Source organism: Hemibagrus wyckioides, linkage group LG15 (assembly GCF_019097595.1).
Source record: "Hemibagrus wyckioides isolate EC202008001 linkage group LG15, SWU_Hwy_1.0, whole genome shotgun sequence".
In the NCBI taxonomy this organism is placed as follows: Eukaryota; Metazoa; Chordata; class Actinopteri; order Siluriformes; family Bagridae; genus Hemibagrus; species Hemibagrus wyckioides.
In genome coordinates this window covers 21,757,629-21,784,912 of record NC_080724.1, presented here as the reverse complement: position 1 = coordinate 21,784,912, position 27,284 = coordinate 21,757,629, and the positions used below count along the sequence as shown (strand labels likewise).

The 27,284-nt window shown below is 38.7% G+C and overlaps 2 protein-coding genes across 2 annotated transcripts in view; both read right to left on the bottom strand.

The window, feature by feature from the left end:
* top1b (DNA topoisomerase Ib) overlaps window positions 1-14,042 on the bottom strand; it is a 28,036-nt gene extending 13,994 nt beyond the window's left edge. The window contains exons 1-3 of the mRNA XM_058409974.1: window positions 13,859-14,042; window positions 13,508-13,532; window positions 2,440-2,536 (exon numbers count right to left, since the gene is read on the bottom strand). Of these exons, the coding sequence (XP_058265957.1) occupies window positions 2,440-2,536; window positions 13,508-13,532; window positions 13,859-13,885 (149 nt within the window). The 5' untranslated portion in view covers window positions 13,886-14,042. The remainder of the gene's footprint in view (window positions 1-2,439; window positions 2,537-13,507; window positions 13,533-13,858) is intronic.
* Window positions 14,043-16,829: 2,787 nt separating this feature from the next.
* zgc:114123 (uncharacterized protein LOC569174 homolog) lies at window positions 16,830-26,885 on the bottom strand. Its single transcript, XM_058410438.1, has 16 exons — window positions 26,630-26,885; window positions 25,845-25,876; window positions 25,593-25,772; window positions 24,869-24,994; window positions 23,878-23,937; window positions 23,592-23,756; window positions 22,747-22,833; window positions 22,467-22,605; window positions 21,716-21,861; window positions 21,591-21,639; window positions 19,805-19,941; window positions 19,601-19,702; window positions 18,552-18,619; window positions 18,425-18,452; window positions 17,500-17,627; window positions 16,830-17,234 (listed from the first exon to the last, which is right to left on the bottom strand). Exons 1-16 carry the CDS (start codon window positions 26,883-26,885, stop codon window positions 17,072-17,074), a joined length of 1,866 nt encoding a protein of 621 aa, XP_058266421.1. The 3' UTR covers window positions 16,830-17,071.
* Window positions 26,886-27,284: the final 399 nt, after the last annotated feature.

Sequence of the window (27,284 nt, the reverse complement as noted above, 5' to 3'; positions counted from 1 at the left end):
ACACACACACCTTTATACACACACACAGACTGAAAACGGCACACAAAGTAGCCTAGCTTCTCTAAATATGCCCTTTTTTAAATACTTAAACACTACGTTAAACACTTTTGTGTACGTGTTTCCTGCATGACCCCGACAGCAAAACATCCGACTACAAAAGCGACATCTTTCCATCTCTTCTCTATTGTTTAAGAACGGGTGTAGCTTTAAGAGCAGCACTGACCCATGTACTTACCTCCTGTTTCTGCTTTCTGAGAGCAGCATGTCCTTACACAGATGTACAAAAAAATCCACCACAGATACAAATCTCATCTATTTAATTATTCTGGCGTTAAACCTGATTCCACTCGGTCACTGTGAAGCAGTGAGCACGGGGCTTTTTACCCTGCCGTCAATTATTATGTGTCAGGACACGCCCACAGGGTTCTGATTGGACAGAAACCAGGAAGTGTTTAACTGTAGGTTCCTCTGGATTGAGGAATACTTAAACTGTAAAGAAAAAGATTGTATTTAACAATTAAAACTAATCTGCAGGAGGTTTTGATTTTATTTAAAAATTTTTGTTGTATTATATAACATTAATATATATCCTTGTTATATATACACACACACACATTTATATATATATATATATATATATATATATATATATATATATATATATATATATATATATATTTATATTTATATATATTTATATATATTTATATATATATATATATATATATATATATATATATATATATATATATATATATATATATATAAAACATACATATTATAAAATAAAATACTGTGGGGATTTTTTGGTACTTTTAGGTTTTTCTTTCTTCCTGTTTCTAGTCCTTTCTATTCTTGTTTCAGCTTCTCTTCCCAATAAAATCAACTGTATATCACATTCAAGTCTGTTCGTAGTGTGTGTGTGTGTGTGTGTATAAGAGGGGAGTGTATAAAGATCCCTAGAGGAAGCTGAAATAGATATTTCTTGTTTAAGTGTTGACTGGAAAGTCTTGCTGAAAAGTTTTAATATTTTCTCTCTTCATCCACTATTAAATAATTTCCAGCGTAACAAAGAGAGAGCTGCTGCTGACCGAGAGGGTCACATCTACATGAAACTGTCTCCACCCCGGTGTGAACATGGCACCGGAGAACCCGGACGGACCTCGACGCCAAACAGTCCGCTCGTTAAAACTACAAAGAGAGACTGGCGCAGTTCCGGGGTCACATTCACACGTGTGGAGGAAGCTATGAATAACGGCCATCGGTGACAGAACAGGGCCGTGAGAGGGCAATCGAGAGCCATCGAGGACAAAGACAGAAAGAGGGAGAGAGGACACGGGCAAAGAGATGCGCATATAATGACACCAAACATCTCATTATATAAACTTCTGCTTTGCTGGACTGTGTGAAGATCCACGGGAGAGTGGAGGAACATGTACTACACACACGGGGAAGAAACACTGAGGGAACAAATCACCTGGATTTAAATACTGAGATATTTGAAGGGGAAAGATGGGGAGAAATGTGTGACTTTATACTCGTGAAAAACTAAATATGAATAAAAGATGTTCCTTTGGGGTGTTCTTTTTTAAATGAAAAATAAATAAATAAATAAATAAATAAAATAAAGAATAAATAAAATAAATTTCATTCATTTAATCATGTATTTTTTAAAATTCACTTTAATTCATTTATCCTTCCATCTATTCATCCATCCATCTATTTATTTATTCATTCATCTATGTATCTATCCATCTCGCTTTCCATTTATTCATGCATTAATCTATCCATCCATCCATCCATCCATCCATCCATCCATCTATCTATCGCCATTTATTTATTCAATTATGCATTCATTCATCTTTCTCTCTATCCATCCATTTATTTACTTACTTATTTTATTTAATCTTTCCATCTATCTATCTACCTATCCATCCATCTCTCTTTTACATTTATTTATTCATTTGTTCATCCAGCCATCCATCTATCTCTGTCTATCTGTCTGCCTATCCATCTATCTCTATTTATTTATTTAATTATGCATTCTTTCATCTATTTCTATCTATCCATTTATTTACTTACTTATTTTATTTATCTTTCCATCTCTCTTTCCATTTATTTATTTGTTCATCCATCCATTTATTTCTGTCTGTCTGTCTATCTATCTCCATTTATTTATCTATTTCTCTCTCCATCTCTCCTTCTATCTATCTATCCATTCATCTATTTATTTATTTATGTAAAATAAAATGGTTAATAGTTAAAATCTTGGAGATTTATCGGAGACATTATTAGACACACCGTTAAGCCGTGACCTGTACGAGATCGGACCTGGTATGAAGTGTGTACACAGAGGGGGCGGGGTGGGGTGGGGTGGGGGTGGGGATTTAGAAAGAAGGGAAGAAGTGAACGAGTGTAGAAGTGGAAGTGCACCTTTACCTGTTAGTGTACTTGGGCTTTTCACGCTCTTTGTCTTTCTTATGGTCCTTGTGCCTGTGCTCTTTGTCTTTATGCTTGTCTTTATGTTTGTGGGAATCTGTGAGAGGGGAGAGAGAGAGAGAGAGAGAGAGAGAGAGAGAGAGAAGAGAAAGCATAGCCGAATGAACCGGAACTCCAGCAACGAGTGTGTTAAAGTCTGCCGTTTACAGGTCACTGACATGTAAGTGAAAAGAAATCATGAACACAGACGGCTAATAATGTTCTTTATGCAGGAACACTAACAATAAACCAGGACTAAAGGCATGAACACGGGCACTACACTACAGTATACACTACAGTATACACTACACTACAGTATACACTACACTACAGTCTACACTACAGTCTACACTACAGTCTACACTACAGTATACACTACACTACAGTATACACTACACTACAGTATACACTACAGTATACACTACACTACAGTATACACTACACTACAGTATACACTACAGTATACACTACAGTATACACTACACTACAGTATACACTACACTACAGTATACACTACAGTATACACTACACTACAGTATACACTACACTACAGTATACACTACACTACAGTATACACTACAGTATACACTACAGTATACACTACACTACAGTATACACTACACTACAGTATACACTACAGTATACACTACACTACAGTATACACTACACTACAGTATACACTACACTACAATATACACTACACTACAGTCTACACTACAGTATACACTACACTACAGTATACACTACACTACAATATACACTACACTACAGTCTACACTACAGTATACACTACAGTATACACTACACTACAATATACACTACACTACAGTCTACACTACAGTCTACACTACAGTATACACTACAGTATACACTACAGTACAGTATACACTACAGTATACACTACACTACAATATACACTACACTACAGTCTACACTACAGTATACACTACACTACAGTCTACACTACAGTATACACTACACTACAGTATACACTACACTACAGTATACACTACACTACACTACAGTATACACTACACTACAGTATACACTACAGTATACACTACACTACAATATACACTACACTACAGTCTACACTACAGTATACACTACAGTATACACTACACTACAGTATACACTACAGTATACACTACAGTATACACTACAGTATACACTACACTACACTACAGTCTACACTACACTACACTACAGTCTACACTACACTACAGTCTACACTACACTACAGTATACACTACAGTCTACACTACACTACAGTATACACTACAGTATACACTACACTACAATATACACTACACTACAGTATACACTACAGTATACACTACACTACAGTATACACTACAGTATACACTACACTACACTACAGTATACACTACACTACAGTATACACTACACTACAATATACACTACACTACAGTATACACTACAGTATACACTACACTACAGTATACACTACACTACAATATACACTACACTACACTACAGTATACACTACAGTATACACTACACTACAATATACACTACACTACAGTATACACTACACTACAGTATACACTACAGTATACACTACACTACAATATACACTACACTACAATATACACTACAGTATACACTACACTACAGTATACACTACACTACAGTATACACTACACTACAGTATACACTACAGCATACACTACAGTATACACTACACTACAATATACACTACACTACAGTATACACTACAGTATACACTACACTACAGTATACACTACAGTATACACTACACTACACTACAGTATACACTACAGCATACACTACACTACAGCATACACTACACTACAGTATACACTACAGTATACACTACACTACAGTATACACTACACTACAGTATACACTACACTACACTACAGTATACACTACACTACAGTATACACTACACTACAGTATACACTACACTACAGTATACACTACACTACACTACACTACAGTATACACTACACTACAGTATACACTACACTACAGTATACACTACACTACAGTATACACTACACTACACTACAGTATACACTACAGTAAACACTACACTACACTACAGTATACACTACACTACAGTATACACTACAGTATACACTACACTACACTACAGTATACACTACACTACAGTATACACTACAGTATACACTACACTACAGTATACACTACACTACAGTATACACTACACTACATTACAGTATACACTACTGTATACACTACTGTACACTACACTACAGTATACACTACACTACAGTATACACTACACTACATTACAGTATACACTACTGTATACACTACTGTACACTACACTACAGTATACACTACACTACAGTATACACTACAGTATACACTACAGTATACACTACACTACACTACAGTATACACTACACTACAGTATACACTACACTACATTACAGTATACACTACTGTATACACTACACTACAGTATACACTACACTACAGTATACACTACACTACTGTACACACTACTGTACACTACACTACAGTATACACTACACTACAGTATACACTACACTACAGTATACACTACACTACACTACAGTATACACTACAGTATACACTACACTACAGTATACACTACACTACACTACAGTATACACTACACTACAGTATACACTACACTACATTACAGTATACACTACACTACAGTATACACTACTGTATACACTACTGTACACTACAGTATACACTACAGTATACACTACTGTACACTACAGTACAGTATACACTACAGTATACACTACACTACAGTATACACTACACTACATTACAGTATACACTACACTACAGTATACACTACTGTATACACTACTGTACACTACAGTATACACTACACTACAGTATACACTACACTACAGTATACACTACTGTACACTACACTACAGTATACACTACACTACAGTATACACTACACTACAGTATACACTACAGTATACACTACAGTATACACTACACTACAGTATACACTACATCTACACACTACACTACAGTATACACTACATCTACACACTACACTACAGTATACACTACATCTACACACTACACTACATCTACACTACACTACACTACACTACAGTATACACTACATCTACACACTACAGTATACACTACACTACAGTATACACTACACTACAGTATACACTACACTACATCTACACTACACTACAGTATACACTACATCTACACACTACACTACAGTATACACTACACTACATCTACACTACACTACAGTATACACTACATCTACACACTACACTACAGTATACACTACACTACAGTATACACTACACTACATCTACACTACACTACAGTATACACTACACTACAGTATACACTACACTACAGTATACACTACACTCTACAACTGGAAATATAAAGAGTAAGAATATTTCAACACAATAACAGCAGTATACAGAGCAGCAGTAGTGCTGGAGCAGGGTGAGTAAAGCACTGTAAATGTAGGAAAATTACAGAAAAAAATAAAAAATCAAAATACTTAATAAAACACGATATAAATAGTAAATTACAGTAAATGTAATACACAAGTATTAAGATAAAATAGAAATTGAACACATTTATTTTCTATATCCATCTAACTGTCTATCTATCCTTCTTTCTATCTATCCATCCGCCCATCGGTTTGTCCATCCGTCCATCTATCTATCCATCTGTCTTTCTATGCATCCGTCCATCCATCCATTTGGCCATCTGTCTATCCATCCATCTATCTATCTATCATCCATATGTGCATCTTTCCATCATCCATCTTTGCATCGATCCATCCACCCATCTATCTATCCATTCCTCCATCGATCCATCATCCATCCATCCATTTGTGTGTGTGTGTGTGTGTGTGTGTGTGTATAATATATATATATATATATATATATATATATATATATATATATATATATATATATATATATATATATATATATATATATATATATATATATATATATACACACACACATACACATATATATATACATATATATATATATACACACACATATATATGGATGGATGGACAGACAGATAAAATAATATCAGTATAGTAATAGCAGTGTTACAGTAACATTACTAACACACATCACCTGCTAGAGCAGGACAAGTCGGAGTGTAATACTGAGTAATATTACCATTTCTTTTCTTTTCTCCTATTAACTACACTCTGGTATTACGAGGAAGTAGGAATAATCCCTGTAGCATGAATGTTGGGAATATATGAGTAGCAGAGAATAAAATTATACACAGTGATGAGTTTGCAATAATAATGATTAATAATAATAATGAAAAAATCTAATTCTACAAATATTGGTTTATGCAACTTTGCAAAAAAAAAAATAGGGCAACAATTACAAAATAGTTAAAATGTCTAAAAATTTTTTAAAAGTTTAAAAATGGTCTAATTTATATGACCTCCAGTGGCCAGGTGGTGGCGCCGGTTCACATCAGTTCACTCATCCGTGTGTTTGTGTAGGTGGTTTTCAGAGCATCTCGTTTGTGTTGGATTTGTGACTTTAATAATTGTCTCCATGTCCATGAGGAAAGATCCTGCAGCTAGAGCTGGGGTTACTGAGAGGCATGCCTGAACACTGGAGTGATGAGGTGGACATAAAACAGCAGGAAAAGGGTGAATATTCAGAGCTATATCTATAATCTGTGTGTCCATCCATCCATCTTTTTCTTTCGGCTTTTCCCTTCAGAGGTCGCCACATCCCTATCTTCTGCATCCTCAACACTTGCACCCACTATCTTCATATCCTCATTTATTCCATCCATATACCTCCTCTTTGGCCTTCCTCTTTTCCTCCTGCCTGGCAGCTCCATGTCCAACATTCTCCTACCAATATACTCACTGTCCCTCCTCTGGACATGTCCAAACCATCTTAATCTGTCCTCCCTAACTTTGTCCCCCAAACGTCCAACATGAGCTGTCCCTCTGATGTACTTGTTCCTAATCCTGTCCAACCGTGTCCCTCCCAAAGAGAACCTCAACATCTTCAGCTCTGCTACCTCCAGCTCTGACTCCTGTCTCTATCTCAGTGACACTGCCTCTAAACCATACAGCATGGCCGGTCTCACCACTGTCTTGTACTATCCATCATCCATTATCTCTGTTACTGTTGTACATAATACACACGTATTGCACAGATATATAATATTTTCCTTTACACATATTGTGCTGTATATATACACAACCTGCACCAATTACAACCTGCAACAGTCTTAGTATTTATTTGTTGTTCATATATTTACATATTTATCTGAACTTGTTCAGTTGCAAAGTTTTCTACTATTTGCACTTCTGGTTAAACAGCATTTGGTTGTGATGTACCTGTACAAGTACCATTCATCCATCCATCTGTCCATCCATCTATCTATCTGCCCATCTGTCTATCTATCCGTCCATCCATCCATTTATTAATCAATCCATCCATGTGTCCAACCATCCATCTATTTTTTCCATCCGTTCATCCATCTATCCATCCATCACTCTATCCATTTATTAATCAATCCATCTACCTATCTGTCTGTCCGGCCATCCATCCATCCATCTCTCTATCCGTCCATCCATCTATGTGCCCAACCAACCATCTATTTTTCCATCTGTTCATCCATCCGTCACTCTATCCATTTATTAATCAATCCATCTATCAATCCATCTACCTATCTGTCTGTCCCTCTATCTGTCCATCTCTTTACCCATCCATCTATCAATCCATCCATCCATCAGTTTGCAGTCGTAGCTCGTGTCCTTGTCTCGAGTCGGACGACAGTATGGACAGTTACTCGTGATGAGGCATGGAGCACATCCAGGTCACGTATAAAAGGGTTATTTTTTCGTCACAGTGGATCGAATGTATTAAAGACAGTAAAACTGTTGAATTATCGAACGACTCGCTGCAGTAACCATGTTATTGCGTGTGTTATTAAGGTTTATTAAGGGTTTATTTGACTCAAGTTGAATAAAGAGAAGAGTTTCTGTATTCATCCTAGATATATTTATCCTTTTGTAAATTAAAGTCATCTTTATTTCCGGAATGGCCACAACACATCAGAAAAAAAGGATTTCACCACATATCCTAGCAAATCTTTAGCACTGTAATTACAAACTTCATAGAAATATTGAGCAATAAAATTTAAATATGGAATTGAAACAATAGAAACGTCCAGTAAGTTCTGTAGGAGGAAGAGAGGAGGACAGGTAAGAGAAATGGCTGTAACACTGATATGAAGGAAATATGCGAGTAGGAATAGCAGCATATGTGTAGGGGAAAAAAAGAGAAATGAAATTATGTAAATTCAGCTCCATCTGATAACTAAATTTCTATAATATAAATAATAAAAGTGCTAGAAAAGTTTGTGTGTTTTGCTAGCTCAGAACTTTGAACTGCTGTTCGACTCTGATTGGTCAGCCTGTAGCTCTCCACCAGCCAATCAGAGCGCATCCTTTCTGTTTTGTGTGTGTGTCTCTTATGGAAAATCTGGAAATTTGATTTCTAGTTGGTCTTGTCTAAAGAGGTTAAAGTTCACACACACACACACACACCACATTAAGTGAATTAAATAAAGAAAAAAGACTGAAATGAAATGAAATGAAATAAATAAATAAATAAATAAATAATCTTCAGCAGTCACAGCTCCTCAAACGAAATTACACATGTTCAGTCCTGACCCGCGAGATATAGACAATGATAATGGCTGAACACGCAGGCCTCGACACCACATACACCTGTGTGTGTGTGTAACATCTGCACAAACCTGAAAGTTTGCACAAACCCTAGTTTTACTTCTTTTTTTTTTGTAACCTCCTGTTATTGAGTTCTTAGTCTCAAAGCAGAATCAAATTCATTCCATTACGGCGCCTGTTATTTACTGGCTTCCGATTGGTCGATTCGTAGATCGCAGGTAGCATGGCTACATAAGTTTATATTAAAAGAGCTGGTTGTGGTTTCTATGGTAACGGATCGTTCAGAGTGTGTTGATACGGCGAGGTTTTCAGAAAGAGTCTCTAGATACAAATTGTAAAAGGGGAGGAGTTTAGGCACTGAAGAAAGAATTTTGTTTAGTTAAAAAAACAGACAAAAGGATGAGCATGGTGAAAGAGGAATAAAGTGAAAGAGGAAGTGCTGCTATAGGAAAATCATCATATAGGAAATTAACCCATGCTTAAAGAATGAAATTTTGTGGCGTTTAGGTCGAGAAAATATTACGGGATGAGAGAAATATTATGGGATGTTGATGAAATACGGTTTCATTTCACGGAGCTGGACGGAGCGTGCTGATAGTGCTGATGTGGTGGATTCTGAGCTGCTGGGGATGAGTTTTTTTTTTTTTTACTCTAACACTGGTCTAATGTGAGGCAGAGGGAGGAGCCCAACGTCTGGACATCTAACTGCACTTTACTTCCCTCATGAGAGCTTTATCTCCATCTTATCACTCTGAACCATGAGAGCGCCAGACCCACTCACTGCTGTTTTACTAAACACACACACAAATACTCATACTGACTGTACTGTGATCGGTCAGAGCTTTACATTCGGTATATAGGGGACTGAATTTCTGGATACTTTGACAAAACAAAAACAATATATGTGATGTATACACAGACACTGATCAGGCATAAAATTATGACCACGTGCCTAATATTGTCTTAGTCCACCTTTTGCTGCCCTGACCCGTCCTGCACTGTGTATCCGGATCCCTTTCTTTCAGAACCAGCATTAACTTCTTCAGCAGTTTGATCAACAGTAGCTCGTCTGTTGGATCGGATCACACGGGCCAGCCTTCTCTCCCCACGTGCATCAATGAGCCTTGGCCCCCCATGACCCTGTCACCGGTTCATCACTGTTCCTTCCTTGGACCACTTTTGATAGATACTGACCACTGCAGACCGAGAACACCCCACAATGGTGTCTAGCCATCACAATTTTTCCCTTTTGGTCAAACTCCCTCAAATCCTTACGCTTGTCCATTTTTCCTGCTTCTAAAACATCAACTTTGAGGACAAAATGTTCACCTGCTGCCTAATATATCCCACCCACTAACAGGGGCCATGATGAGGAGATACTCAGTCTTATTCACTTCACCTCTCAGTGCTCACACCATCATGCTGATCAGTGTATATATATTTTGGTACAGTATAGCAAAAACTGCTGGACGTTTCTTGAGCATTAAACAAAACTATAAACAGAAAACAACTGTAAAATCTGTAAATAAGAGACATGATGTGCTGTTACTCTTCTTCATTGATTGCTCTCCAATAATAGCACAACACAGAGCTCTATTCCTCGATTCATTTACTACACACCGTCCGACGTGGACACACGAAAGACTGAACACTGATAGCGGTTCATTTCTCATGAACGTTGATGTTCCCGACGAGTCCATCCGTTTCCTCACCTTCACGCGGTGCGCATCAAAGCGTTAAAACCTTCCTAGCTAGGTTCCAAGACTAGCGGTTGCCTAGCAACAGCAACTCTGCAGCCCACCCGCTTAACCAGCCACGTTCACGTCGCTGTAACTTCGCGAATCTTCTGCACCTTCAGAGTCTTCAGATTATCTGCACTAAAATACTCAAATGTATTCGTCACCTGGTCGAATCAGGGTGCAGCTTATCTCCTCGATTTAAAAGTTAAAACGAGAGCAGCGTCGAGAACCACACACCACCGCTGCGTTTAAATAGCAGACAAAGGTCACAATACTTTAATCGCCATGAAAGAAAAGACTTGACCAGGTGATGTCTGTGTTTGAGATTTGATGTTGAAGGTTAAAGTATCGGCGCTCGGATGTGACGGAGTCCAGGGTGCAGAAATGATGTTTTCCTGAACCCCAACACGGCCACGGGTGCCAATACTTTAATCTTCCTGAAATCTGAAGACAAACTCTACCAGACGGTGTGGATGAAACCGATCTTAAAATTGCGTCGACTTTAAGGGCAAAAAAAACTTCTCGCTGCTGAAAATGAGATCAGCTGTCTTGACGAAGTCTGTGATTTGATTTGAATAATCCCATCCACATTCGTGAAGCTCCGCCTCCAGTCTGCAAAGCAGTGTCTATAAACCTATTTGATGTCTTCCGAAATAAGGTTTCCTTGGTCACTTAAAGCACTTTTTCCTAATGCTGTCACTTAATCCGTTAATTTATATTTTATTTACAAGGTCCTTTATATATATTTACCAGGTTTTCTACAAGTAAATAATTACAAAACAAACAAAAACCCGACACCTTTAATCATCTCATGTCCTTTTCTATGTTGTTAGACTTGTTCTTTACTAACATATCTTCTGACCTAAAGCTATCTAGCTAAACTTTTCAGTGTACGATTCAATGCCTTACATTCTTGACTAGCCTCATCATTAAAGCACGCTACCTATACAACCTTTACAGACCCTCTGTAGGTATAAATGATCTCAGCTACTTCCCTCAAAGCTATGTCTAGACATGTTTAATGCCTGCAGAAAGGTCAACCCGGAGTGTGACGGGATTGTCCCGACGAATCGTCGATCCTTTGATCTGCCGCTTTACAACGGCGTGTCCTATTTGGATAGAATTAAGAAAATCGCAATTTAAATGTCACTCATCATGAAAATCACGACCCTTGTGTCCAGGACGTGGAGATCAATCCAACTGAGAGACAACCTGTGTGTCTTAGAAGAGATGTCAGCCTACCACTGTGACCACTGTGCATGTGTAGAAGGTCAAATGTCATTCTATCAGTCATATAATGCACTATGTAGTGTTTATAACCTCACCCTATGAAGTGTGCACATGGAGTGAAGTTCCCATTCGTAACACGTAATTCGTTTCATCGAGTATTACATTCGAGATTGAACCTAATGACATAATTACAGTCTGACAAAGAGCTGACGAAGAGAAGCATACCTAAACTTTATTTTTTTGTCGTATTATTTTAGTGTGTGTGAATTTTCTAAACAAAAGTATCAGCCTAATCTACAGGCTTTCAAACAAGGCCTTAATGAAGACAAGCCCAAATTTTAAGATATCTTCAAGTACGGTTATCAATCTAACTATCTACATATCCGATAACATGTAGAAATGAATCAGAATTAGTTTCAGACACCGAACCATAAAGGTATTAAGTGAAACTTTGCAAAAAAAGTACTTTTTACAAACTATATAAACACACTGAGGCATTGAAGAGAGAAATATCTCCTCATATATTCTGTATTATCTTTTCCTGTTCGTATCCAATTGTGTGTACAAACATAATAAAGAAGCAAGCAGCCTTCTAAACAGAGTTAGATGAACTGAAATAGGTTTTAAAAAGAGAGAGAGACATTTAAAAAACAAGCCATTTCCCCCTGCAGCGCCTCCATAACACAGCAAGCAGTGAGAGGCTGCGTCCCAAATCGCGCACTACTCCACTAAATAGCACGCCACCTACAGTAACTAAGTCAGGCTATTGTGCTGTTCAACTTCGCAGACTAGTCCAAACAGAGGGTTGAGATTTTAAATGTGATCTTGTATGTTAGCTCTGACGCATTTATTTTTAAAAAGCGACCCGGAAGTTTAGCTGTCTAGCTTAAGTGACCTACAAATGGAACACACTACCGAGCGGTGGAGCACGCGGTTTGAGACACGGCTCATGGAAAGGAAAAGAAAATGGCGCAGAGACTAAGTCCTCAACCCCCCATTTGCCACTTTTAACACTAAATTAAGGCCCATTAGAGTCGTAAATCGACAAATCAACAGTCGGGATTGTGAAAATAATCTACGGCTCTATCAAAATAGCGATCCCAATTGGAAAATAAACGCTTTTAAAGTGTGTTTTTGAGCCCTCGTTTTGAACAATAGGCGGCTGTGAGTGAGGGTGAGGGGACTTAGTCTCTGGGACGCCATTTCGCTACTCGAAAAACTAACAGTCTCACCGCCTTGCTCAAAGAAATACAGCTAAAAATAAGCACTAAAACGTGTTTTAAATGGATTTATCGTCTCATTTCGCACTTACCATTTAGTCGAGAGCCAGACTCCACCTGCAAACACAGTTAATAAGTTGATTATGTCGTTTTTTTAGTCCGTACATTATTACACAGAGAACAAATCAAAAATGTCACCTACAATATGGATTCGATTTACATGAAGCTTTATTGAAAGCCGATTGAAATCTAGACATTTATACTTCATTTCTATTCAATGTTAACACGCTTAGTTTCTAAGTCAAGCTTTATTATTATTCATTTTTTCCTTTAAAAAGACACCAACTAAAAACATTTCAGGACATGATCCGCGAGACGAAGAAAAGGAAATAATCCCGAAAATACACTGAGCCTTCTAGAGTTTTAACGTTTATATAAATTACCTGGTGGTGTCCATGATCTCCGGTCATTGTGCCGTGATTCCTTTTGAGATCAAGAAGAGAAATAAAAGCGAGACAAGAGTGAGAGAAAGAGAAGGGGAGAGAGAGAGAGAAGGAAAAAAAGATGCCGGTATCGAAAAAAAGCTCGGCAGAATTGAGACTTGAGCAATCGAGTCTCAGACACGAAGTCCTGCTTTCGTGATACTGCGCATGCGCAGAACAGTTCGAGTTTACTGAGTCGAATCTTTCCAAAGACGTCGTTTAAAGGGAATCGAATCGCACACAAGTTTTGATTACTGGGGGGTTAAAATAGTAGATAATAGTGCTTATTTCTAAATTATTTCTAAAACCCGTGGCTTCATTCTTTACCAATAATGTGTTATGATTAGCACAAAATAAATCAGTTATACAGTAATAAAACAATTAAAAATACATCCTCAGTACGATTGCTTATCATTTCGAACATGAGCCTTTGTCTCTTATAAATCATTTGTTACAAGTTTTTTTTAATGTACAGTCATGTAGAGAAAGATTTTATTTTTTTTAAATGAATCCCAAACAGACTCTAGAGTCGTTCAAAAAGAACCGATTCTTTCTCGAATTGCAGGTCAGCATTGCCAGTTTAAAAAAAAGAAAAGAAAAAGAACTCATGAACACATGGCCGAGTTCAGTCCAATACGATTATCAAAATAACCCACACAATCATGGCATAAAACACGTATTACACAAAATATAACATCCTTGGCTTATTTACAGAGATTTAAGTTCATTAACCTGTTTATGATGAATAGTCTTGTATTAAATGTTTTTTACTAATTTGTAGTTTGATTTCATAATCAAGGTGAGTCTCTAATACAGACATATTAGAAAACGTAAAATTACTAAGAAATTTAAATTCAAATACATTACATTGCCTAAAGTATTGGGACACCCATCCAGATAATTGAATTCAGGTGTTGTTTTTCAGGGGTTGGGCTCCGCCCCTTAGTTCCAGTGAAAGGAACTCTTAATGCTTCAGCTTCATACCAAGACATTTTGGACAATTTCATGCTCTTTGTGGGAACAGTTTGGGGATGACCCCTTCCTGTTCCAACATGACTGCACACCGGTGACCAAAGCAAGGTCCATAAAGACATGGATGAGTGAGTTTGGTGTGGAGGAACTGGACTGGCCTGCACAGAGACCTGACCTCAACCCCATAGAACACCTTTGGGATGAATTAGAGTGGAGACAGAGTCCAGCATCAGTGCCTGACCTCACAAATGCGCTTCTAGTGGAATGGTCAAAAATTCCCATAAACACACTCCTAAACCTTGTGGAAAGCCTTCCCAGAAGAGTTGAAGCTGTAAAGGGACAATTCCATATTACATTCATGTGCATGTAAAAGCAGACGTCCCAGTTTTGGTCTGGCTCTCAGTCTCCGCTCTAATTCATCCCAAAGGTGTTCGATCAGGTTGAGGTCAGGATAAAAGAATAGTTATAATAAAAAGCAAAATAAAAGTGATCTGTCCTACTATAATCAAAACAAAAAAAACAAACAAAAGCAGTTAGAGAACATCTAGATTTTTTCATAAAATGTATTGTTTACAGCAAATTACGCTTCATCCCTAATCGAACACAAAATATACAGGACATGTACATTGCAAAATAAAGGAAACTTTCTCAAAAAGATGACCAACAGGAAATTGCATCGTCATACCCTAGAAGGACAGTAGATCATGAACAAGCTCTTCATTATTTACCATTTTAAAAAGTACTGCATAGGTCTTCCTGATGAACTCGGATGCGAAACTGAATAACCAATCATCTTCATACATTAATGGAAAGGTTCTCCTTCTTCAAATAAGTGGACTATATTTAAAAAATATATAATTACGCTTGCACATGCACCTCCTTTACCACGCCCTTAACCCCGAGTCTGCTTGACGATGTCCCCGTGCACAGAGCTCCACGGTGTGGAGGTGAAGGTTGGACCAAAAGATCTCGAGTGTCCTGCACAGAGCCCTGACTCTGACTCAACCCCACTGAACACCACTGGAATGAACTGGAGTCTCCTCACCATCAGAGTCTCATCTCACTAATGAATGAACAGAAATCCACGAATCCAACATCTAGTGGAAAGCCTTCCAGAAGAGAAGAGTGGAGCTGATGACAGTAAAGGGAAACAGTCTTAGAGGGAAAAGGTTCTCCAACAGTTCTTTGGTTCTCCCTCTTGTGAAATAACAGATTTTATTGTTGTTTCAGAAAAGGATACAAGTAGAACCCATTTAGGAAGCTATATAACCTCGATATCACAAAAACCCTGAACAATTTCACAAATAATGAGGAGTTTGTTCTGCACACTTACCCAGTTAATACACTCGGTCCTAGAAAACAAAGAAAAGGGTTCTTCAGGGAATCTTCAAAAGGTTCTTTGGTTGTCTCTAAGGAACGTAGAAGAAATTCCAATGTAGAACCTTTTTAAAAAGCCAAGTATCTGCAATTGCACAAAGAACCCTTAAAGAAACATTTTATCCTTCACGAAAAGGTACCAAGTTCCAAGACAGGGAAACATCTCACCTTGGAAGCTTGTAGGATTCCCTCAGAGGAACATCTGCACCAGCTTTCATCAGCTTGCACGGTTCCAAGAGTGGAGTAAATAAACAAATGACTCCTGACACAATCTGAAGTAGATTCATGAAGTATTTTCCAAAACGGCTGCCGCCGCGGTGACATTCTGGGATTCAGATAAAGTTTCCTTATGTTTATAGATCTCTAGAATTTTCCCAAATTAATAATTCAAATTTAAAAGTTTGTTTACGTTTTGTTTGTTATCGTCTGTTCAAACATAAGAACATGACATAAAACAGGACACAAGGTCAAATATGAAAAAAACTCGAATATTTATTGCTATTCTGATATTTAAAAATGAACATAAAAAATGTTAAATATTTCATACAATGAGGACACAGTGTTAATATCGAAAGCCGTCGTGCTTCAACAGCCCAGAAAAACAAATAAAACGAATGAAATAAACACAACAAGACACCTCCACAGTGACCAGTGGCTAAAGGAACAGTGTTAAAGATGGCTTAAAAGCTCAAACAATAACCCCCCCCATAAACCCACAACAGCTAACAGACATTACACAGCGTTCTACATTTGCAATATTGGTTGTTAATATACACAAATAAAAAATTAGAAGAAAGGAGGAGAGAAAGAAAGACAGGCATCAGTTTATATCTCTCGAGGTGCTTTAATCGCAAGTGGTGGCGCCGGGGAGTCGCACGCCTCCAGAAGAAGCCCCTGACATCCAACACACACGTCCTGATTATGCCAGTCTCTCATCGCCAGAGCGTGAGGAGCCGAAGAGCCAGCCGACGCCAGAACCAGAGGAACCCTGAACACCACAACATTTACATTCACTCCATGAACACACTGCATTGTTGAGCCTGCAAAATGCTGACTGTGGCTTTAACCACACCAGTGTTCCAGCTTTTCAGTCAGAAATCATGACCAGGAACATTAGTGCTACTGAGATGATGATATTCGATTCAATTCCTCTCATTCCTGAGGTTTAAATAGATGTATCCTGAAGAGGAACTCTCTAAAAAGACAAAAAAAATGTGCTGACTAGAGTCACAGTAAAGGTGTTTCTGACTCACCGGGACGGATCCCACGACCATCGCTCGTTCCAGAAGTGTCTCTGACTTTCCTCGGGTTCTTTCGTCAATACGATCTTCTTAAAGAAGCTTATGGGAAGGTTGAGGCACCATTTAAACGGGAGACACAGCTTCCTCGCAAAAAACACACAATGGTGCAAGACAATTTTAGAAGAAATGTATACACATTATAACAAAAAATATAAATCAAATCAATCATCATCAAGTCATCAAGCAGCTCATCATGGGGTCGTTAGGTTCTGGACTAGAGCTATGAAGCCAACAGGGAAAAAAAAAGTATTTTCTCAAATTACATGATATAATAATATTTACACACTGACTTTAAAGTGGAACTTTATTACCATCTAAAATTGAGCTTAAATTCCATTGTCAAAATTGGGAAGGCGGGGCCTAGATTCAGGGGGCGGAGTCTAGTTATCTAAGATGGCTGCATGTTTAATATTCAAGCGTTCAGCACTACAGTGAAATTTTGTGAATGTTTATAGTTTAAAAAAACAAAAAAAACCCAGCAAGATTAAAAGTACCTTAAACATTCTCAAGAAAAACCATTAAATCGGGAAGACGGGGCCTAGATTCAGGGGACGGGGTCTAGTTATCGAAGATGACCCCCTGTTTAATATTCCAGTGTTCAACGACTGAAATTTTTATAGATTAAAAACAGCAAGATTAAAGTACTGTAAATATTTGAGAATAATCATTAAATCCATTAGACAATAAAGTAAAATTCTTGAGAAAAGAATTTTTCTGTAATTTGTTACTTTACATGGACATCCTCTGCATGCTAGCGACATTAGCCTCCAAAACACAATAACAAACTTCAGACACCACACGACTCGGCTGTTTGAGTACAAAAACATTCAGCTTAAGCTTGGAAATTGTATTTCCCCCCTTGTGCATAAACACCTACCTCTACACAGCACCCTGGACACACAACCCTGTCAGCAGAGCAGAAGAGAACTTGTTTAAAATGAAAGCCCTACAGAATGTACCAGGCTTTGCTGAGATCAGACAGAGGAAGGTCTAAATCATCGTACCTTTTGCACAGAGAGCAGAAGTTGTGCCAGGTGAAATACAAACTTCTCTTTGCACAACATGAACAAATCTGTTGAGGGTGAAAAAAAAAGAAAGCACTTCTGTTTTACAGTAGCATGTCGATGATAAACGTCAGTCTATTCAGATGTTTTTATCGACAGGAAATTGTTGGATAAGGGAGTATTGATAAAATATCTGGCATTATTCAGCTTTAAAAATAAAGAATTTATCTAATGGAAACTCAGAAGTCAGATTGAAATAGCTGCGATCCGATTGGTCGGGAGATCTGGCGTCACACTGTGCTACGTGTTAGTTAACAGAAGGAAATTTCCACGAAGTTGAAAGCTTTCTTTTTGTTCAAAAAGTGTTTTATTCAAGTCATTTATTTAACTTTATTCAAATAATCAAGAAGAATCTTAAATGATTCTCCCAGGTCTACAAGTATTCTGAAAAGAATCGCATCAGGAATCATGTTGAGACTCACATTTCCAAAAAAATCTGGAAAAAAAATTTCTGGCCGATTTTACAATTATTCGAATCATTTCTAGAATATATGATGCAGTAGTGTGTGTGCATTAGTTCAGGTAATAAAGCGAAGCAAAGAGCAATCACTGGTCATAAAAGCACAAAGTTTATCCAGGAAAAAACGGATTTGACTCCGAGTCGACTCAGAGTCAAATGATGAAACGACTCACTGAGAAGACTCGGAATTCCCTTCACTGCAGGAAAAACATTCCCATCAACTTTTAGTGTTTAATAAAAGTGTGTAAAGTGTCAAAAGATTAAAAAGCATTAAATGCTAGGTAATATTCATGAGCTAAATTACTAATAAATCAGTTTAAACAAACATCAATTCTAAGTATTATAAGTGAGTATATAAGTGTAAATATGACCAGCTAAACAAATCTGGATTTTTAAAACCAGAGGCATTTTAAAATGTTGAAAGAACCATCTTGAGGTGGCCACAACACTTCTGACAAGTCATAAAGCCAACAGCCTCCTTCCTGATCTGAAATACCCCCCCGAACAACCCCCCCCTGTCCACACTCACCCGCCAGTTCCCGTACACATCACACGAGGACTTCCCTTCCTTCCTGTAATGCGTTTTGATGACCTCAGCAATCGTTGTGGGAACAGAAACTTTGTTTGATGCCTTTTCAAAATAAGACACACACATACATCGGTCAGACCTGCCTCAGTGTTCCATTAAACACACACACACACACACACACACACACACACACACCTCACTTACCAGCTGGTGGACCTCCAGGTTACTGGGTAAAGATTGTGTGCGGCGTTTTCCTCTGGAAAGCCTGCAGTCTTCAGACAGACTCCGAGGTGTGGAGAAGAGAGCAGGAGAGAAGCTCAGATTCTTCACAGATGAACCTGCTGAAGCACACGACACCAACGGGTCAACGCTGCAGGCTCTGAAGCTACACGTTAGCCTACAGCTTCTCTAACATGTTCATGATGACAAGATTCAAGACATGTAATGAGGATTAACCAAAAGGTACAAGAAAAATAAATCAGTACTAAGCATACTAATCCCTGTTTTGAGAACATCCGAGTTATTACCCACGTGGTCATCTGCTGGGCTTCAATTTCAGTCCAGGATGCTACAGGAATGTTTAAAGGTCACTATAGTAGACACGCAGGCCAGAAACTGTACTAAAAAGTAGCTTTTTATGAGGTTTATGCAATCAATTTATGTCAGGAAGACATTCAGATAACACCAGGTGAGAAATGACATCATTAAAAGTTGTAAATGATTCCTTCTAACCAGGAAGAGACTTCTGACTGACCAGACCAACAGATCACGGCTTTAAACCCAGACATCAGGGCAAAACTAGCCGAGCGCTCCGAGTGGGAAGGGCATACTCTGCCTGCCCCTCGTCAATCACTAGCCAATCAAATCATCCAAGCTCTCGTGTATGAGGAAGAGGGCAGACCTCTCAGAGTCTTACTCTGGCTTGTAATGAAGATGTTTGTGTGTATATCCTCTGAATCCTCCGTTTCCTCAGTCAGTCAGAGAGGGTTCTACACAGAAGGAACCTTGTACGGAACCGCTTCAAGGTTTAATTCAATAAAAGCAACAAAACAATGTCTATGTATAAAAAAGGATGGAATATAAACTAGTAAACTTATTCCTGGTTTGTTCCCAGAACAACATTAGACCTGACTGTAATTCATATTAACTCTTTCATTCAAAACATCAAATGAACCCAGCTTTAAAAAGGGGGCAGGGCTTAACACAACCGTCTCTCAATGTTCAGTACATGTCCAAGGGTAGATTACGGTTGCAGAGAAGTGCAAAACATAAGAAATCCAGAAACACAAGGATAATTCAGACAAAGCGGAAAAGGTAGGTATAGTTTGCGAATGGAATTCTTTTCTCTGATTGGACGAGACAACGGTCACTCAGGATCTACAAGAAGTCCAGCAGTAGAAAGTGGATTGGTGTGTGTATGAACACAGCTCTGCTCTTATAGCGCTCCTTACATCCTTTAATATGGAATAGTTTGCTCTTCCAGACATTCCTGGTGTGTTTTTAGAGATCGCAAACTGATCTTTACTCCATGATACACTATCAGTATATCCAACATCACGCCATATGAACCTCCTTCCTCAAAGTAGAGCTGGATGAACTCCATTTTCTGATAAATGTAAATATACATGTTTGTTATTTTCTTTAAAAGATTTAATTTAACTCCACACATGAACAAGAGATAAAGTCAGATAGACAATTTCCTACAGCTTGTATATCCTGAGTGACCAATGTCTCGTCCAATCAGAGGGAAGAATTCCATTCGCAAATTATACCTATCTTTTCCACTTTGTCTGAATTCTCCTTGTGTTTATCGATTAGTCTCTCTCTCTCTGGGAGATTTGGAAGATTTCGTGAAAAAAAACAAAACAGCAATTTAAATTGAATATTGTGTTTGATAATGCAGCATCGTTTTAATATAGCCCCGCCCACTTCAAAGCAGTCAGGAGAAAAGGGCGGGAAAAGACGAATCTAAATAAATGGTGTGCTTTACCTGTGTAACTGTCCTCCTGTGGATTAAAGCCATCTTTGCACATGGTCTCCTAATTAAACACAGAACCACAGGGTTAATTAACCATTACGAATATTAAATACCCGAAAGCCGTGTTCTTGTCTCACTCTGCACGGTGCCTCCTCCTGGCCAGATCTGTGAACTGCATTCAGAAAGGACGCATCTCCGTGGGGATCTGCACAGACCAGCGTCAGGGATTTCTCAGGTGACGTGCCGTCATCCACCAAGAGAGACGGAGATCTGAATTCGGTTTCTACAGAAGCAGAGGAAATCCAAATGAACATGATGCATGAAATTTACGCGGATTAATTCAAATGATTCTGTAATCAAGCGTCTGTGTTATCCGTGTATTACCCATGATGCACTGCACTCAATCCTGTTCACACATTTTCAAAGGACGACAGGAATAGAAAAGAAAAAAACACCAAGAGGCTAAATAACGCAACTCGGAAGTGGGAAGTCGTAACCCTGTACTGTGTCGTTTTTCACATCTGTGTATTCAAGCTACACAACAGGAGAGGAAAAAAACCACCACAATCACAATATGGATGCCTTTACAGTTGATTTTGTTAGCAACAAGCTAACCAATTTATAATTTCCTCAAACCAGAAATGCTACATTTAACATGCCAGCAGTCTCCATGTTAATCTAAAGTTTGTATACACAGGATAAATATTTTAGTTTACTGTTTATCCTGTGAGCAGCCATGTTGACTTAATGTCACTTGCTGAACTTGGGGAGCATCAAGTTTACTACTAAGAATTCCGAGATTCCTGTTAGGAATTCCGAGTTGGTTGAAATATTGAGTTTTAATCAAGCGCAACATGAAACACAGAAGACAAACATGACCAGGCACACCTTTGTGTGAGCGTCTCCTCCAACACGAGGACAGGAGCTTCACTGGGTCAGAAGAGCGGATTTCCTGCATCAGCAATTCGTGCAGACTGACTTCGTGTTTCAGCTTCTGGACTCTCGGTTTAAGCTTTCTCTCTGAGACCTGAGCAACAAGGAGAATAGTGAAGCTCATATTCCACCGCAGACTGAATTTACTGGAGAAAGCAGAGCTCTAATACTCAAGACTCCGGGCTTAGAAACCTGGAGACCTTAGACCTTTTAGCGTCTAGATACGGAAACTGACCGGCCGCAGTTTAGGCCTCGACTGAATAAAGTCCAGCAGCGCTTGATGAGGATCAGCTCCTCGCTCTCCATGAACGTTCTCCAACACCTTCACGCCAGAAGAAACATCAATGCAAATTATTTCACTGCGTACACTGTAATAAACAGAAAACTTAGAACAAATCATACTTTGCTATCTAAAAAATGCTTCTATTAAATTTTTACATATTTTTTAAAAACATAATGATTAATATGTTGAGTAAAAATTAAAGCAAAATAGGGGAAGGCCCATGGGTAATAACACCCACCCCCCACCCCAAAAAAAATGTAAAAAATGATTTTAAAGCAGCAGTTCATAAACTTAACAGAAAATCTCTCCTTTAAAGACAATTAATAAATACAGAGACAACAATTCTGATGAAAACAAATCCTCAACTAATACTAAAATGTTTTTTTGTTTTAATTATTTAACCCACACAACCAACCCCCCCCCCCCCCAAAAAAAAAAAACCCACAGCAAATATGATTAAAAAAATCCTGATGTAGTATAAAGTACAAATCCAAGAATTAATCCTAAATAAAAGTAAAAAATAAATTTCTTTTCCAAATCCAATTCCAGTGCTTTCTTGTATGTCGCAGGATCAGATATCCGATACGTTTTCTCCGTTATCCGATCCAGTGTTTTTTTTTTCTTTCCTTTCCTGGTATGAACCCCCATGCTGCTGCTGCGGCTATCATCTCAGTGTCCTCTCCATTAAAGGCTATTTATTTCCTCTTCATTAGAATATATTCGTTTACTCCTAGATTTCTAACAGAATATTTATTCTTTCACTCCCTGGACATCTAAAAGGAACACGGCAGTGTGACCTTGACTTTGCGCAGGCTGTAGCGTCTGAGCTGGATGTCCTGCAGGAGTCGAGTGGCAGGAGACGTGTCCAGTGTCAGAGCGACTCCGGAGTTCGGTTCGTCCCTCGGCGGACGCAGGACCACGCCTCTGCTCAACTCGTCCATCAGGTGCTTCCACATGAACCTCTGTGTGCAGCATTTCATACGAAAACAGAGATACAGAAATGATCCACTTCTTGAACTCAAGGGCTAAAAGAAATAAACTTAAAGCATCATTTCTTTATTTCTCTCTTGAACTTTCTCTCACCCAGTTAGCGGTCATATCCGGGACCGGGCGGTTCTCTGAGTCCAGCAGGTTCTGTGGTGTCTGGTGCAGAAAAGTAATATTAGTCAATATTAGAACAGCGGTTGGTTCGAGATCATTAAAATCTGGACATGTTAATATAGAAAGGAAAAAATTACAGTATAGTCTACAGGCCAAGATCAGAGACACACGGAATGAAACAATTTAAGAAAATAAATCAGCCGGCCTCCTGGTGGTCCAGAGGCAGGATCCTGCACTCTCGTTCCGTGGCCCGGGTTCGATTCCCGGGCAGGACACCACCCAAGCCACTGAAGAGTTAACTCTCAGTGCTTCATATCATGCGGATTGAATGATCCACTACAAACAGCAGACCCTGCCGTTGAGTGGGACTAATGCTAGGATAAAAATAATTAAATAAAAATAAAACAGGTTTGTGTCCTTTTATTCCACACCAGTTTCATCAACATCTGCAAGTTTGCATTTATTAAAAGAATGACGAACTTGTTTTCTGCTTGTCTTTACATTTTTAACACTTACTTCCTGTTATCACTTACACTACAGCAGCTACAACACATCCCACCGTCCTGAAGATATCGGAAAATGCGGAGGAAAGAAGAGGGAAAAAAAACCTTGAGAAATTCCGTGCTTAAATGTTACAGAAAACTTCATTTTAAAAAATTAAAATATGTATTCTTTTTAAAAAAAATTTCATTTTGTAAATCAAATATTGATTAATTTAAAGTAAAAAAAAAGAGAAAGAATTTAAACTTCAATAAGCCATTTAAAAAAAAGCCCAAATCACCACCATGAAAACATTTTTAAAAAATTGTAAAATTTTTTAATAGGCTTTTGTTATTACAGTTAGACAGAAAAAATAAAACTCTAGCCATGTGATCATCCACCACGTCCCCCATGTTACAGCTACTACATGAAGCTGTGTGTTTGTTCAGAGAAGGTTTAGAGCTTGAAGCCGAGTGACAGTCGTGTCTCTCACCTCCTGGGTTTGCTGGATGATCTGCAGATAGTTGTGGAGCTCGATGGTGTGCGAGTAAAGCGTTGCACACACACTCCTGTAGTGCTGAGTCGCCTGCCGCGGGTTGTAGAGGTGCTCTTCACAAAGCTTTAATGAAGCCACAGGGTTAATGTTATGGAGGTGTGTGTGTGTGTGTGTGTGTGTGAGAGAGAGAGAGAGAGAGTGTGTGTGTAAGAGAGAGACAGCGTGTTAGAGAGAGAGAAAAAGGGTGAGTGTGTGTGTATGTGAGAGAGAGAGAGAGAGAGAGAGAGAGAGTGTATGTGTGACAAAGAGAGAAAAAAAGAGAGCGTGTGTGAGAGAGAAAGTGTGAGAGAGATAGAGAGAGTGAGTGTGTGAGAAAGAGTGTGTGTGTGTGAGAGAGAGAGAGAGAGAGAGAGCGTGCGTGTGAGAGTGTGTGTGTGAGAGAGAGAGAGAGAGAGAGCGCGCGCGTGTGAGAAAGAGTGTGTGTGTGAGAGAGAGAGAGAGAGAGCGCGCGTGAGAAAGAGTGTGTGTGTGAGAGAGAGAGAGAGAGAGCGCGTGTGTGAGAGAGAGATAGAGAGAGTGAGTGTGTGAGACAAAGAGTGTGTGTAAGAGAGAGAGAGAAAGAGAGCGAGCGTGTGTGTAACAAAACTGGTCATGAACTCCAAGAAGGGACGAGTTAGATGGACAGATGGTTGTAGAAGGTAATGAGAAGGTGATGGTTTACCTGCAGGACCTCGGAGATGGTGCATATAGGCTGGAGACAGTGTTCAGCATCCAGACTGAGGTCCTCCATGGTCATCTGATCCACCAGCAGCTCCAGAGTCTCGTCCAGCTCTCGCTCCATGTCGTCACTGAGACCCCAGTCCAGGCATGAGTATATCAGACGACCCACGTAGTCTACTGTCTGGACACACACACACACAGCTAGCTAATCCAGACAGGAAGTGAATATTCATGAGTTAAACCTGATGCTCACCTGAGCTTCTGTCTCGATTACAAACTGGTCTTCTGCTCAAGGGGAGAAATGATCATGAAGAGGGGGAGAAAAAAAAGAAATTAATTAAATAAATAAATAAAATATCACAAAATGTAAAATATCTTCAGCATGAGCAGATTTTTCTGCTTACAAAAATGACATTCACACCATGAGAATAAGAATTTTTTTTTTATTATAATTTATTTGGAAGATGTATATTATATGAATACAATTATTTATTTATAATAATTATAAATTATTTTTATTTAACACCGCTGTATCTTTATCATAGTTATTCACAATATTCTCCATATCCGGCTGTCTGGAATGCAATGTTAAAAGCGCTAGATAATTAAAATCAAAGCAGAATAGAATTAAATTCTAGAATAATTCACAGTTTCATCACCCGGTCCTCTTCACTCCTCTGAGAAAGACACAAGGGAACATCTCAGAGCTTTCCTTTTCTACACTATATTGCCAAAACTTTTGGGACACCCCTCCAGATCATTGAGTTCAGGTGTTGTTTTTCAGGGGTTGGGCTCGGCCCCTTAGTTCCAGTGAAAGGAACTCTTAATGCTTCAGCTTCATACCAAGACATTTTGGACAATTTCATGCTCTTTGTGGGAACAGTTTGGGGATGACCCCTTCCTGTTCCAACATGACTGCGTTTGGTGTGGAGGAACCTGACTGGCCTGTGCAGGCCAGTCAAGTTCCTCCACACCAAACGCACTCATCCATGTCTTTATGGACCTTGCCTTTCAAACCGTGTATTTGGGCTTTCTTACCCACTTCGCTGTGCTCTATTCTCAGACAGACGTTGCCATCGGGGCAGAGGAAAATCCCGTCCAGTCCTGGGAGCCTGAGACTCTTCCACGAACTGTAACTCTGTCCATCATCCAGACTGAAGTTCCTCTCCAGCAGTGAGCAGAGCTGATAGCACAGAGCCCAGGCCTGCTCCTCACACACTGGCTGCTCGTGTACATTCAGGACGCACCTCAGAGAGAGCTGACAGTGACTTGGAGGAAACCCAACCTGCTCCATCACCTTCACTTCATCAATAACAATCAATAATCTCAATTTCAGACCAGGATATACAGAGTGGATTAATCACAAACACTGAAATCCAGGCAACTTCCTCAGATAATCCGGAGATTCTGCTTCTCTGCTCTAACACTCCGTTAAGCAGCTAGCTGACTTCTTAATTAGTTCATGAGGTGATTCAGGTGTGTCTGGGCAGGTAGGATGAGTTAGAGGAACACACAAAACAGTAAAACTAAACAAACAAACAAAACCTTCTCTTTTTAACAGTGTGCCAAAATATTTGCACACAGGTTTATAAACATTTATTTATTTATAAATAATCTAAATTTTAGAGTAAGGAATAAACAATGATGTAACAGCAAACAATTTTTTAGTTAATTCCACACTTTTATTTCTTGG